The sequence below is a fragment of the Hemitrygon akajei genome, chromosome 12 (genome assembly GCF_048418815.1).
Source record: "Hemitrygon akajei chromosome 12, sHemAka1.3, whole genome shotgun sequence".
Classification (NCBI taxonomy): Eukaryota; Metazoa; Chordata; class Chondrichthyes; order Myliobatiformes; family Dasyatidae; genus Hemitrygon; species Hemitrygon akajei.
Genome location: NC_133135.1, coordinates 38,794,253 through 38,810,964, shown reverse-complemented (window position 1 = coordinate 38,810,964; position 16,712 = coordinate 38,794,253). Strand labels below are relative to the sequence as shown.

Here is a 16,712-nt window from a genome sequence, read left to right as displayed (position 1 = left end):
ATTACTGTCAGCCCTCCTTATCCGCGAGTTCCGCATGCGCGAATTCAACCAACCGCGAATCGAGAAAACACGGAAGTCATCCAGCTTTTTTGTACGTCTTGATTTGACCACAGCACCTGCAGTGTTTACTCTTCCAGCACTTGTTGTTCGAGCATTTACAGACTTTTTTTCTTGTCATTATTCCCTAAACAATGCAGTATAACAACTATTTTACATAGCATTTACATTGTATTAGGTATTATAAGTAATATAGAGATTATTTAAAATAGTGGTCGCCAACCCGTCGATTGAGATCGACTGGTCGATCTTTGAGACTTTCCCAGTAGATCCCAAAAAAAAAGAAAAATAAATACACAAATACTGTTGAGAAATTGTTTCCGGGTTGCGGGGTTTTAGTTCTGTTCTTTCTGCCCAGTGCACTTGCGTGTAGCTCCCCTGCACTGCACAGTGTAATTCAGTGGTCCCCAACTACCGGGCCGCGAGGAAACAATATGAGTCAGTTGCACCTTTCCTCATTCCCTGTCACATCCACTGTTGAACCCATGCGAGGTCTGCATTGGCCGAAACGCCGTGAGAAGTGCCGTTGCTTCTGGCCTAGAGCGCGGACAGATGGGCGCCGCCTCTAAACCTGTTCACTACACCGAATGTTCGTGGAGAACCCGGTGCTAAAATATTCGCAGATGACCCAATTCAGGCTCAGCATTTCGTAAGTAGCAGATTGAACACAATCTACTGTGATCTACAGTAGATCGCTGCGATCTACTGAAACAAACTTTTAGTAAACACAAAGTACACTGCAGATGCTGTGATCAAATCAACACGTACAAACAAGCTGGATGAACTCAGCAGGTCGGGCAGCGGATTCAGCAGATTTTATTCAATGGATGCTGCTCGACCTGCTGAAACAAACTTTTGTCGGCTGATAGATCCTACGGGGGGGGGGGGGGGGGGGGCGGGCGTGCGCCCTATCGCACTCCTCACTTGCTCGGTCTGTCGCTCTCTCCGGACTGCGACCGCCGCGGCCCCGGCACGGGGACCTCTGGCCCTGACCTTGTCCTCTCACTCCACCCACGACCAGCCGCACCTGGCCAAGGCATCTGGTGGCGGGCGGGCGGAGGCTGCAGTTCGGGTTGGGAGGCTGTCAAATGAGTCAATGAAGCCCTCAAAACTGCTTCAGCACCCTGCATTTAAAGACAAATCCGTTGAGTTTTGTGAGCAGAAAAAACGTGAGCAAGCGGGACAGAAGCTAAGTGCCGAGAGCCAAGAAAACTAAATTGCGGAATAGACTGAACATAAGGAACCTGCTTCGAGTATCGCTGTATTCCGGTCGTGATTAACACCACCCTCCCCCCCCCCCCCCCCCCCCCGGTCAGCCGGTCCGCAAGAATATTGTCAATGTTAAACCTGTCCACAGTGTAAAAAAGGGTGGGTACCGCTGGTGTTTATACACTATTTCTACTTCCGGTTTGTGGGGTTTTACTTACAGTCTTTTCTGCCTCAGTGTGCATGCATGTAACTAATCGATCTGGGGTCAATCTCACCTTTCATTAAGGCTGAGGTAGGGGATCTTGGGCTTAAAAAGGTTGGTGACCACTAATTTTAAAGTATACGGGAGGATGTGCGTAGGTTATCGTGGATTGGGATCGAAAAAAATCGGAAGTTCTCTTACTAAGTAAGTCGGAACAAGTACATCCGGTATTATTTAGCGTCAGTTAGTCAAACGTTTGTCTTACTATATAGTATATATTTTACCTTTCTTAACATATAAAACACTTAAGAACGTATGTTTCAGCGCCGGGCTCGGGAAGGGAAGTTCCCGAGTTCGATCTAGTGACAGATCGCCCCCGAGCGCACTCTCCATCCGTGTCTGGTTGATGTGGAGGATCAAAAACCCAAAATCCCAAAACCCAATAATTAAACCACTGCATTGCTTAGTAATAATTGTAGCTTCCATCAGGGCAGGGCCTTTCTCACTTTATCCTTTAAAATTGTTCCGATTGTTGACCGACTATAGCCTAACGCTTTTCCAATGTCCGATGGCGTTTCATCTCTTTCTGATCGCTTTATTATTTCCACTTTATTTTCAATCGTGATCAGAAACACAGTGGATTCAGAGCTCCGCCGCCGGGTTCTAATGTCCACCGCACTGAGACAGGTTAAATAAGGTCTGGGGTTCCGCTGGGTCCTAAGGTCCACGGTGTTGAGACTGGTTGAATAAGGGACTTGAGCATCCGCAGTTTTTGGTATCCGCGAGAGGTACCGGAACCAATCCCTCGCGGATAAGGAGGGCTGACTGTATATATATTCAAAATGTTTTTTCATTTATCTCCTAGTAATAGATTGACATTGAAGAAGAGTTGTGGCAGGATGTACTACCATGCTATGCATTGGCAAGGGGCAATAAATATTCTGCCCTGTAGAAGGGTCTCGGCTCAAAACTTCGACTGTTTGTTTGTTCATTTCCATAGATACTGTCTGATCTGCTGAGGTCCTTCAGCATTTTGTGTGTGTTGCAATAAATATTTGCTCTTTAGTATCAGCTATCTGTGGAGGATTATACCATAGCTATTATGTTCAGAAAAATAAGAAAACCAGATGAATCATCAATCAAGGCATTGAATTTGGGAAATGGCAGAGTAATTTGTAGGCCAGATGACCTTGTGACGTTTATATCTCAAACATCTGGGGATTGGTATCTAAATTGGCAGAGCTGTCCCATAGATGAATTAAGCAAAAGCCTGTCATTGTCTGTAAGGTACAATAATGCAATACAACTAGGTGTCAGACTCCTCCATTACAATCCCTCAAAACTGCATTACAGGACCACATTAAGAACACAACGAAGAGGAGGAGAAGTAGCCAATCAACTCTTTGTGCCTGCTCAGCCATTCAGGATTGTGGCTGAGGCAAACTGATCTCAATACCATTCTCTTTCCTCCTAACACTTGACTCCTTTATTGCTCAAGTGTCTGCCACTCACAACCTTGAAGGGAAAGTCAAAGTTTATTGCCAAATGCAGAGGTATGGTGCAGTGAAAATCTTACTTGCGGCTTTCATCACATATGCATCATCATACAGCCAGCATTCACAAGTAAAACATAAATTATACACATTTTTTACAAGATAGAACATAGAATAAAAAGAAGTCAACTTTAGTGCAAAGTAATCCAAGTAATTATAGTTTTGTTAAACTGTACTGATTAGATTTGTGCTGATTGCTTCAAGAACTGAACAGTTTGAGGATAGTAGCTGTTCTTGAACCAACCAGCACAAACCTAATCACTACAGTTTAACAACCAGTAGTGAGGGACTTCATGCTTCCTACTCAATGGTAGCTGTGAGAAGGTAGCATGACTTGGATGGTGGAGATCTTTGAATGGTGCTTTCTTGAGTATAGTGATTGTGCTAACATCCCTCTTTGGGGTAAGGAATTCAAGAAGAATCAAAAGCCTCTGAGAGAAGGAATTCCTCCTTGTCTTGGGGCAACTTATGCCCGCCAGTACTACATATCACCAGAAGTAAAATATTCCAATGTGCCAATCTCCCCTCAGAATTATGTTTCCATAATTACCTGTCATTTTTTCTAAACATGGCTCAACCTGCTGAATTTCTCTTTATACTATAACCATTTCATCCTAGAGGTCCAGAGAAGCCCCCTCTGCACTTATACCATTAGAGTACTGTATTGTCCTTAAATTTGGAAACAAAACTGTAATCAGTACTCCAGGGCTTTCATTAGCTCCCTTTTAAAAAAAAAAGAAATCCCTACTTTTTTATTCCATTACGTTTGCAAAAAATAGGAAATATTTCTTTAGCCTTCCTGATTACTTGCTGTAGCTGTATGCTAGCACAATGCATTATGATCCCCTGATACCTTATACAGCAGGATTTTGTTATCTTACTTCATTTGAATGTTTTCTGTTCTTTCTAAAGTGGATCACCTCGTCCTTTCCCACATTATATTTTGCCTGTCAATCTTTTGTTACGCTATCTCTATAACTGTTGCAGCTCCTTGTTTTATCAACAATTTGGTAACTCATCTAATAGTGCAACTTCAGCAAATTATGTTACAGTACAGGTAGTTCCTTCATTCAAGTTAATAAGGTGACAAATTGTTGAGATCTGGCACTGATACCTGCACCCCACTATTTATCTGAAAATTACCCATTCATCCTGACTTCCTTTTGCTGTTAGGCTTCTCCCCCTCTGACCTTGTGATTGAAACAATGTCATTATGATTCAGGGGTGCAAAGGGACTTGAGAACACTTGTTCAGGGTCCTAAAATTAAATGTGCAGTTTGAGTTGGTGGTAAAGAAGGCAAATTGAATGTTAACATTAATTTCAAGAGGACTAGAATTTGAAATCAAGGATGTAATGTTGATGCTTTATAAGGCATTTTTCAGACCTCACTTGGAATAGTTTGAGTAGTTTTGGGTCCCTATTTGTGGGGAAAGAATATATTGGCAATGGAGAAGGTCCAGAGGAGGTTCACAAGAATTATTCTGGAAATGAAAGAGTTAAGGTATGAGGAATATTTGATGGCTCTGGGCCTGTACTTGCTAGAGTTTAGTAGAACGATGGGGGGGGGGGGGGTGGGGAGCAGTGGAGGGGATCTCATAGAGTGGTTGTGGAGAGGATGTTTCCTATAGTTGGGTTATCTAGGACCAGAGGGCACAGCTTCAGAATAAAGGGATGGCAGCTCACATTTGTTAGCAAAGTGATGGAAGGTTCTGCAATTTGAAAACCATGTTACTAAGTTTACCCAGCAATAACTTGATCCCCAGCTTGAGTTTTGCTAAGAGACCTGTGCTTCAGACTTCTTACCACCTTGCTCTGAACCTGGAACAAAAGAACTGAACTCTGGGGTGAATAAGAATAGCGACACTTGACATCAAGTTGGTAGTTAACTGATTGTGGGTAGCATTCAGGTTCACTTACATATCACATGTACAGCAAACCATACAGTGAAATACGTAGTTTGTGTTAACAACCAACATATCTTAAGGGTTTTGCTGGGGGCAGCTTGCAAGTGTCACCACACATTCTGGCACCAACATAGCCTGCCTACAATGTTCAGTCACAACAACAGCAAAGCAAGCCCCCTTTTTCCCTCCCACCCACTTGCCCATCCATTCACACACGCAGAGAGGTCTCCAACCCTAGGACAGGATGCCATTGGATCTCCAACCTCCAGTCCCTGGCCCAGACTCTCAGACTCGCAGTCATTGGGCCTCTGACTTCCAAAGCCACTGATGCAGGGGCTTTGACTATTGTGCCTCAACTTCTGGATTTGCTGAATTCGGTCTTCAAACTTCGGGTTTCAGCCTTCGATAATGATCCCAGGATTTGCTGACCACAGAATTTTGAACTCCTGGCCTTAAACTCTGGACTTCCACCAGCTTCTGACTTTGGAATTTGCTGATCTGGGGGTCATCCCTGGCCCAAACTCATAGACTTGCAGATATCAGGCCTCTAACTTCCAGACAAGCCAACATTGGGCCTCAACTTCTGTCTTTGACCTTCAGGCTTCAACCCTCTGTTAACTCCGGGACTTGCTGATCACAGGACTCCGAACTCTGGACTCACGTAGACCTCCAACCCAGGAATGTGCCTACCAGGTGTGTGCCTCTAATGGTTAGAATCACTCCACTTAGGTAGATGATTGTTGTTGCTAGACATCGATCGTCCTTGTCCCACTGCACTACCGCAGGAGTTCCTGAAGTCTCAAGACCTAACCTCCTCGCCCACCCCACCAGCTCATTTATCAATAACCGTCCTTCCATAAGTCCAGAAGTAAGGTTGCTTAGTTGGGAATGTTTACTGATATATGTACGTTATTTATTTTCTTGCAGCACTTCGGCAAATGAACCAGTTCATTCCTGAATGCAGCAAGGCTTAGTCATCATATGGATATGGGCTGATAGGTGTTAAGTAACATTTGCACCATATTTGAGATTATTACCATTGTGAAGCTCCCCCCCCCCCCACCCACCATGATCACATCACAGGCAACTAGAAATTCAAATGGATCAACATCGTAAATATAAGAGAAAGTCAGAAGCCAGATAATTTTGCAGTGAGAGACTCTCAATGAAGCATTTCTGCTATCTCTAAGTCACAAATCAGAACAGTGATGAATAATAACTCTTGCCTGGATGAATTAGATTTCAAGAAGTTTAACATCATCCAAGACAAGGTAATCTGGTGTCATTATCCTAAACATTTATTCCCTCAATCACTATCAGAAAATGTCTGCTGTATAATCACCTACAAAATGTTACATGGCCTGACAATATCGTGCAAACCTATGACCTCTACCAAGAAGGATCCGGGTGGAAGGTACAATATGCAGGCTTCTTTCTAAGTTGAATGGTTTGGAAATGCATCTTAATTTCTTCATTATTACTTTGTCTACATTTTGAAGCTCTCACCTTAGCAGTACCGTAGCGATACTTTCACCAGAAAGACTGTAGCAGTTCAAGAAGGTGGCTCGTGGACAGGTTGGCATGAGCAATAAATGCTAGCTTTGCTGTTGATGTCCGGATTGTGAAAAATGAATGAAATAAAAATTAAGTTGCAAATGTAACTTGTATAGTGGCCACAAGATGGTGATACATATTCAGCTGTTCCCCTCATGAAGCATTTGAAAAAATTTCATCCACTTGGTTTGGTTTGTTGTGCATTTATGATTTTTAGTCTGGCAGTTTTTGTAATCATTTATTACAAACTCTCTGTGGTGAGTTTATGAGATGTTGGTTCAGAACTTGTGGCAAGTGGTAAATCATTTGTGCTCATTGCTGACCAGGCAGAATTAAAATTTGTTATATGTAATTTTTCCAGTAGAAATTTCAGTTTACAAATCCTTTAAATTTCCATTCTCTTGTGGAAATCAGTGATGCCACCTTTGAAAAACAAATTACATGGCTGCAACAAAACCTGCCAACGTTGAGGCTGGCAGCTTTAACCATTTAGTCAGGACTGTTGTCAGTCCTAGAATTTCATTCCTGAGTAGCAGTGCTAGTATGGTATATTGTATCGGCGGCTCATTGCACCCCCATTGTTTTTCCAGAACTCCATTTCATTGATATCCATTCCTCTGTAAAGAGTATTCTCTATAGCAGGATGCTAGTGAGAATTCATGGAAATACAGAGTTAAAGCTTAGTTGGAAACATCAAATTACTTGCAGAAACTGCAAATATTTGGGTTCTTGTGGAAACCTCCATGTTACTCACAAGTTCCTACAAAATTTAGGACACTTTTTCAGATGCTCGTACTTTTTTTTTGCACTTTATAATAAAACTATTAAATTGGTTAGACACAAGTTTAACTTAATAAATCTGTTTGTCGTAATCCAATTTCCTTCTGTTGACTGCTGCTGCTGTCACTCACATATCAGTCTTTCTAAAGCTTCCATGCCACTGAGGTTAATCCAACTGACCTGTAGCAGCTAGGTTTATTCTTCCTTCCTTTTTGGAACAAGGGAATAATATTTACTACTTTCCAGTCCTTCCAACACCTTGGTCCCTACCCTTTGCATTCATAAAGCATTATGGTTTGTACCCCTGTAAATCCTACCATTCTTAGCTCAAAATCCTAGGATCTTACTTGAACTTCAACTTACTTTGCTAATACTTCCATGCTATAAATTTTATTGTATCCAATCCGTCAGTTATCACCTCCTTGGAAAGGTACCTGTTCAGTACTTTAACAATAATTGCAGCAATAATCCCATTTTTTTGTTCTTAACAGGCATCACTCCTCCAAGTGCCACCATTTACTTTGTACATGCTAATTGAACACCACCTGATTCCTAATCTCCTCTCATTCACTCTCTTTGTTTCCCTAATTTTAATTTTGGCTTCTTGTCGTTTGTAATCAGCAAGTATTTACAACCCAGCATTTACCAGATGTGGCCTTTTTTTTGCTTTACCATTCTCTGTATCTTCAGTTATCCAGGGAGCTCTGGGTTTGTTTGTTCTCCACTTGCAAACAATGCTTTGATCTGTCTTTCTGTCTCTCTGTACCCCCTCCCCATATTGTAAAATTCATTGAACAATGATTCTACTACCCCTTTATATATTTCTTTCAACACATTGGATCCATGCGTACTTTATAATCAGCCTTGTCCTATTTGAAACAAATTTCAGTTGTTGCAACTTTCTGTATATGGCTATCTGTTTGCAGAATTCATTAGTCTTATTCACTACACTGCTCACATTCACATACATGTAGAGTAAGATTAGTTCAGGCTACGTCCACACTAGACCAGATAATTTTGAAAACGTCGGTTTTGCATAAAAACGATAGGCGTCCGTAGCAAGCGTTCTTGAAAATACCTCCATCCACATTAAAATGGGTATTTGGGTGAATCTCCTCCTACTAGGCATGCGCAGGACACATCTACAGAAAACAAGCGACATGTTTGATGTTGAATCTCGCTGTGAAAATGCGTGTTCATGCAGTTACAGACTAGAAAAACTTAAAAGGAAATTGCCGAATGACGAACAGTTATTGGCTCTCGCACAGGAGGACTTAAAACTAAAAAAAAAACAAATACTGGAGCATATGGAGGCAACCGACAGAGAGTTCACGGACAGTATGACCCAGCTGATGATGAACATTGAAAAACTGACTAACTCTGTTGCATTAATAAAGCACCTTGTTAAACGTATAAAACATGTCTGCATCAGTGTTATCTTGTATTTCCATACAATGTTACATTAGGCTGTTACACATCTATTGTTAGAGAAGTACTTGCATAAATGGATAAACCAGCTTCATACAAGCAAGGACAGAAAACAGCAAAGTGAATATACTTATTTATTCAGTAAGTTATGGGTCAAAGTATTTCGTGAGTACATTTCTAACTCTTCTGGCTTCAGTCTTGTTGCCATCTGTTCTGAAATTGTTAGGTTGTGTGGGGGATTGCATTCAAGATAACAATGAAATGCCAAGCTGCCGCCACCATCTGTTCCGGCACGTCATGACAGCATTTTTAGAAATCTCCGGTTATCCTGTCCACACTACTCTGCCCAATCGGCGTTTTCAAATTTACACACTCTGGAGGGCGTTTTAGAAAAGCTCAGTTTTTGGGGGAGGAAAATGCCATTTCAGTGTTGATGGAGGGTCAAAACGAAGAGAAAAAACTTTGGTTAGGAATTTAGATAGATAGATAGATACTTTATTCATCCCCATGGGGAAATTCAACTTTTTTCCAATGTCCCATACACTTGTAGCAAAACTAATCACATACAGTACTTAACTCAGTAAAAAATATGATATGCATCTAAATCACTATCTCAAAAAGCATTAATAATAGCTTTTAAAAATTTCTTAAGTCCTGGCGGTAGAATTGTAAAGCCTAATGGCATTGGGGAGTATTGACCTCTTCATCCTGTCTGAGGAGCATTGCATCGATAGTAACCTGTTAGTAACAATAACCTGATAGTAACAACTGACCCCATCTAGGTGAGAGAGTGATTTGTGCAGCAAATACGTGATAGCATCCTCCACTCCCAACTTCTCCTTATACGCAAACTGAAGAGGATCCTGGGCGTTCCTGGTTTGTGGCCTCAGATTCTGTATTATCAGCCGCTCCATGGTCTTCATCACGTGCGACGTCAAGGCCACAGGTCTGAAGTCATTCAACTCCTTTGGTTGTGGTTTCTTCGGTACCGGAACAATACAGGATGTTTTCCACTGTCTGGGTACTCTTCTCTGCTCCAGGCTCATGTTGAAGATACGCTGTAGTGGTTCTCCCAGCTCAGTCGCACAGGCCCTCAGTAATCGTGGGGAAACTCCATCCGGTCCAGCCGCCTTGCTGGTACAGATCTTCCTCAGTTGACCTTCCACCTGTGCAGCCGTAATCCTGGGCGTGGGCAAGGTCTCCTGTGAGTGGCTATTTTCCTGTGAGGGAAGTAAGCCTGGTGTGGATTTCTGCGGTGAGGATGAGATTGAGCTGTCGAACCTGTTGAAGAAGTTGTTCAGCTGGTTCGCTTTCTCCACATCTCCACTTATGTTCGCCCCCCGCTTTGCACCGCATCCGGTGATGATCTTCATCCCATCCCACACCTCCTTCATGCTTTTTTTCTGCAGCTTTTGTTCTAGCTTCCTCCTATACTGCTCCTTTGCCCCCCTTATCTGTACTCTGAGTTCCTTCTGAACTCTTTTAAGCTCCAACCGATCACCATCTTTAAAGGCCCTCTTCTTCTGGTTTAGGAGGCCTTTGATGTTACTAGTGATCCAGGGCTTATTATTGGGATAGCAGCGAACAGTTCTAACAGGGACAACGGCATCCACACAAAAGTTAATATAGTCCGTTGTGCATTCAGTGACCTCCTCAACGCCCCCACAGAGCCCCCCTTGCAGTACATCCCAGTTAGTAGTACCGAAGCATTCTCTCAGGGCCTGTTCAGCTTCAGGAGTCCACTTCCTAAAAGAGCGTGTGGTAGTGGGATGCCTCATCACAATTGATTTATCTGGTCTAGTGTGGATGTAGCCTCAGTTGTTATCTCATTTCCATTTTCACTGACCTTGGTAAGAATCCTTGGGTAGACCTAATGTAGTGTGAACTGTTTTCTGACCACCAGACAATCTGCAGGTTAATAAATAGTTGACCTTTCAGGCCAAGACCCTTTATCAGGACTAGTGCAGCCTGATGAAATATCTTGATCCAAAACGTTGACTGTTTATATTCCATAGATACTGCATGACCTGCTGAGTTTCTCCAGCATTTTGTGTGTGTGAACTGTCTTCTGCTTTACTCTGACTTTACATGCCAGTGAACCAATGGCATGTATGTATTTCCCCTTACCAATGCACCCTGGTTATCATTACCTTTATTGATGTTTTATACGGTTGCTTGTTATTTTCCTTCTTTTTGTAAGTACTCCTCGTATAAACCCCTACGTTCCATATATGTTGATGATGCTGTAGCCAGCCTTGACAACTCAAAATTCTGTGTTATCATGTTTGATTAAGTTTGTTTGCTCATGAATAAACTGATGATAAAAACAGATGTGTCAAAATTAAAATTAAAATTTTGATGTATTGTTTTGTAGTTGGAAAGTTGATACAAAGGCCTTATTTGTATTGCAAAAAGTAGAAATAATTTTTGTTAACAAGGTGTTGACATCTTACATGTATCTTTCTGCATTTGTTGTGTACAGGGATGCCCCTCCATTGCTTCCGAGTGACACAACTCAAGGTTACAGAACCGTTAAAGCAAAGCTTGGCTGTAAGAAGGTACGACCATGGAAGTGGATGCCTTTTACCAACCCTGCCAGGAAAGATGGTGCAATATTTTATCATTGGAGACGCCTGGCAGATGAAGGCAAAGATTACCCTTTTGCTCGGTTTAATAAGGTAAAGTACAGTAATATCATTAAAAAGACCGAAAGAACTTGTTGGATTAACTATATTTGATGAATGTTAGGATTTTCTGCCTGTTGTTTTCTAGCTTTAGTGTGTACTTGGTCAGATTGTAGTTTTAAACTAAATGAAAATATTTACAAACTAATTCATGCAAGCACATTTTGTTGTCACAGTTTTTATATTTTCTTTCATGACTGTAAGTGATTACAGTGAAGATCCTCCAATGTTTTTGCTGACAATTGTAAATGGCATGTGTAAATGAGGCTTCTTTTTATCACGCTATTGGAATGACAATTTAATATAAATTCTACCAATTTATGTCCATCTTTTGTTGAAGAAAGTTCAAAGTAAATTTCTTTGCAAACTATAGACTGTTCAGGTGCCTGTATACTCAGAGCAAGAATATCAGATGTATCTACATGATGATGGATGGACAAAAGCAGAAACAGACCATCTATTTGACCTCTGCAAACGTTTTGATCTCCGTTTCATTGTCATCCACGACCGCTATGACCACCAGCAGTTCAGGGTGAGTAAAGCCAAAATGAATGGAAAGAACCAATGTGAACACTGGAAAATCTAAACAGCTCTGAGCAATGGGATACATAGATTCTTTTTTTGTGTGGAAGCATTGCTCTTATTTTACAGACCTTTTATGTTACAATATAATGTCCGAAGGGTAAATGGTGTCTATTGACCTAAACATGGTGGTGTGGTGGTTAATGCTTTACAGTGGTAGCTGTAAAATTGATTCTCACCACTGTCTTTAAGGAGTTTGCACATTCTTCCTGTGACTGCGTGGGTTTTCTCCCAGTGTTGTAGTTTCTTCACACATTTCAAAATGGTACAATTAGGTTTAGCAGTTGTGGGTGTGCTACATGGTACCGGAGTGTAGATACACTTGTGGACTGCCCAGTACAATCTTCGCTGATTTGATTTGATGCCAATGATGCATTTTACTGTGTTTTGATGTACATGTGACAAATACAGCTAATCTTTATAAAAATCACCATAAACTGACCAACGGTTACCTAGACAATCGTAATGGAATAAACATACTATTTCCACACAGACAGTACATGAGATCTAATTGAATCAGGGTCCCTGGAGCTGTGCTAACTGCTGCACTACCTTCACTTGACCATTTATCTCGTTGTGCACTAATTCCAACAGTGGCAAAATACTTCTACATTTCCTTACATTACAACAGTTTTTAAAAAGTATTTTGTTGTTGGACATAACCAAAGATCATGAAAGGCACTATAGAAATGTAAGTTCTCTCTCTATAACTTCAAGCACTTATTTTTAGATGATACTTCAAGTTGTGATTTACTGTGTTTACTATCCTGAATTGACATTAGAGAAACCAGCAGAACCTGCAAATTTTTAAAATCTAGCCACAACACTTTTTCTAAGCTACAAGTTCAATTCTTTTTTACAATTCTTCCAGTGAAACAAATGACAGGATAATATTCAAAGCCAACAGAACATTTCTCCAAAAACACATTGTTGTAGGTGGAGTAACTCATACAAAATGCTTGAAGAATTCAGCAGGTCAGGCAGCAGCTATGAAAAGGAATAAACAGTTAACGTTTCAGGCCGAGACACTTCCAGGACCAGAAGGGAAGGGTGAGGAAGCCTAAGAAAGAAGGTGGGTGAGGGGAAAGGAAAGTGTTATGTGAAAATGGTAAAGGGCTGATGAAGAAGGAATCAGATTCCAACATGTCCCTTGATGGCCTCCTCTACTGCCATGATGAGGCCATGATCAAGTTGGAGGAGCAACACCTGATATTCCGTCTGGGTAGCCTCCAAGCTGATGGCATGAACATCAATTTCTTGAATTTATGGTAATTTTCCCCTCCCCCCTTTTTTCATTCCTCACTTTGGTTACTTTCTTAACTCTTCTCTTCAGCTGGTATCACCTCCCAATGCTGCCCCTCCTCCTTCCACTTTTCCTATGGACCACTCTCCTCTCCTATCAGATTCCTTATTCTTTAGCTCTTTACCTTTTCCATTTATCATTTTCCCTTCCCTTTCCCTTCATTCCTTTCCATAGATGGTGCCTAACTTTCAGTGTTACTCTTGATTTCAGCATCTGCAGAATCTCTTCTGTTTGTTGTTGTAGGTGGACCTAGGAATGAACCTGTTTTATGAACTTACTTAGTGTTGTAAGCAATTTATATGGATTAAACTGTTCTGATTTCGAGTATAATGATTGGGGACTGCAGCATGGCAAAAGAATTTCATGCTGGATCACTTGAGTAGCAGGATTTATTGGAGAAGAAATTGCTTACATTTATCATAAATTTCATGTTGGTCCAGTTCATTGGAGCTTGCTTGTAGTAAAGTGGAAACTTAAGATTGAATGCTTGATATATCTGAAGTATAATGTACCTACAACTGATAATGTGTGCCTTAAAATGCATCCTGGGCATCAACATTTAGTTTTTTTGACAATTAATGTTGGAAAAATAATATTAATGTACAAGACTATTGTCAAATTAAAGGAAGTTCCTGAGCTGCCATACTGGATATTCTTTTAACTTTGTTTTACTTAGTAATTATTAGCTACACAGTATGACTCAATAACATTCTTGTTTAGGATCTTTGCATAATATCAACCATAGTAAGGCAGATTGTTTGCTATATCTAGTAACGAGAGCAACTAAACAACAGATATCAAATATCTACTTTGTTAACCTAGCAACCTAACATGCAGTGATCCAGGTTATTGACATAGAGATATGAGAAGCTTGCAAGAAAGCCCAATTTTTTTTCTTGCACAATAAGTGAAACTGTTATGCATTTCTTAGCAAAAGAGTCTCAAGTAATGGCAATATCAGGTCCTACATATTATTCCAATTGGCCTTTTTCAATACATCGTAAAGACTCTTAAAAAAATTTCAGGTTAGTGATAAATATTCTGAATGAATAGGTCATGTCAACTGTCATCATCATTTGTCGAACAGCTTCCTGCAGACTTGTATTTCTAATAATCAAATAACTCTCAATCAGTAGCTGAACATGTAGTAATCAGGAAACCAGCAGCTACAGTAATAAGACTGCACTGTCACTGGCCGCTGATGCACACCTTGTTATACAAAGTGTATGTTGTGATTTTTGTCCATTCCCCCACAAACACTACTTCATTGAATTGGTTAACACCGAAATGAACTGAGACTGTATATATATATTAATTGTTTATAGGATAAATGAACATATTTTAACTTAACATTGGTTTCAGTGCAAATATTATTTGCTTCAACTTAACATAATGTTCTCTTGAAAATGTAGAAAATAACACCATTGTTGTTGATTTAGCATGCTAAATATGCATATTCATTGGTCAAAGTATGAAATCATAAAATTATTTGAGGCATGTTTAGTTATTTTTTAAGATAATCTGCTATTGCCTTACTTGTTTATTTCTTGAATGGACTTTGCTAACTGAATTTATATATAAGAGTCCAAACCTTGCTGGCAGTGCAAACCACTGGCAATTACTCATTTAAGTGGAAATAAGGAAAAAGCATGGGAGACCCAAATTCAACTGAAAGATTTAGACGAATGCCAACGCATTCATTTATCTTCATTGTTAACCTTCCCTGGCATCCAGCTCCTTAAAGGCTCTCTCTTGCTGAGATTTCCACCCTTAATACTGCATCAGATTTGATACAAAATCCCACTTTGCATTGATGATTGTCTGAATGTATATTATCTATTTCAGTCTAATGGTCTTAATTATTTGTGACTTTTATAATTTTTTAGGTTAACTTTTATATTTTAATTAAATTTTAACTATCACATTAAAAGCGTTTAAGTCCTTCATAGCTTTAACTACTGTCTAAGTTGGGGATGGTGTTTTGCCATCTCTCAAAGCTTTTGTGGATATTTTTGTGGACAGTGTTTCCTGTGCTTCCCTGCTTTCAGACTAACTGAATGCAGGGACATCAAGAATCTTCACTTCCCTGTACTTTGGGAGTTAGTGCTAAGAAGATTTGAGCCTTTGCTTCCTGGTGGGTGAGAGGGGAGAATGAAGATTCCAATCTTCCCTGCCTTGGGGATTGAGAACTGTCAATCATGGTGGTTATCAGTCTCCAAGAATAAATTTTTCTGTTGATACAAATGAGTTAACATTCCATGATGGGTAATGTTATCAAAAATATTTCCCCTCCCCTCCCTAAGTAGGCCCTTTGAACCATGTGGCCCCAGCAACTCCCCAACAAACACAATTAACCCTAACCTAATCAAGGGTCAATTTGCAACGATCTGTTAACCTGCCCGGTACATCATTTGGACGATGGGAGGAAACCGGAGAAAACGTATGCATACCACGGGAAGGACATATATAGACTCCTTACAGAACGGCACCAGAATTGAACTTTGAGTACCTTGAGATTTTGCACTAACCACTACTCTACAGTTTCTCTTGTATTTCTAAGTAAATGATTATTCTTTACAAGTTAACTATGGTAACCTAATAATATTTTAAAATTTTATACTCCTGTTTCGTAGCTACTGGATGATTCATTATTAATCGTGCTTATAGTTTATTTATCCCAAAAAGGTGAACACTTCCTCCTCCACCCTTCTTCGATCTCCACAAACTACTTCCTTTCCCACAACAGTTTGCCATTAAGCCATGGAAATGAAACGCATGCTTTTTTACCTTGTTCCTTTGATCCATAATTTTAAGTGGTTCCTTTTGATAAAGTAAAATTTGCTTGTGCTGCTTCCTGTCTAGTGCATTACATTTGGTTTTCACTATGTGTTCACTTTTACATGGAATAAATCAAATGCTAGTTAGGTGACCACTTTACAGAACACTTTTGATCTGTTTGTGAGCATGAACTTTAAGCTTCCCATCACATGCCACTTTAACTCTCCATCAACTCTCACTGTGACTTGTCTATGTTTGGTTGCTTATACTGCTTGAGGAATTGCACTTTATCTTGCTTGTTGCAGCCCTTAGGACTTGCTGTTTAACTAAACTCTGAGAAAGCAGTTCTTTTTCTTCCTTTCCATACCACAGATGTAATTGTATATTATAGTTTCAATTTATTCCTTTAATTCTTTAATGTAAAGTCAGTCATAGAGCATTACAGCAGGGATATGGGCCCTTTGGCTGAACAAAGGGACTGCAAATACTTGTATATAAAGTAACAGCTATCTTGATAACTTTGATCTGTACCTTTTCTCAAACATTCCTTGTATTTTGACATCAGTTTACCTTTCTGCAGCATAACCAACCTTGTTTTTTCACATTTCCAGTTCTGATACATGTTCTTTGATCTGAAATAGTAACTTTATTTTTCAAGGTAATAGCTGCCTAAACTG

General features: G+C 40.3%; 1 protein-coding gene across 2 annotated transcripts in view; it reads left to right on the top strand.

The window, feature by feature from the left end:
* dmap1 (DNA methyltransferase 1 associated protein 1) overlaps window positions 1-16,712 on the top strand; it is a 93,108-nt gene that overhangs the window by 33,313 nt on the left and 43,083 nt on the right. For both annotated transcript variants that reach the window (XM_073062926.1, XM_073062925.1), the window contains 2 exons: window positions 11,171-11,366; window positions 11,746-11,904. In XM_073062926.1, coding sequence (XP_072919027.1) covers window positions 11,171-11,366; window positions 11,746-11,904 — 355 coding nt within the window. The remainder of the gene's footprint in view (window positions 1-11,170; window positions 11,367-11,745; window positions 11,905-16,712) is intronic.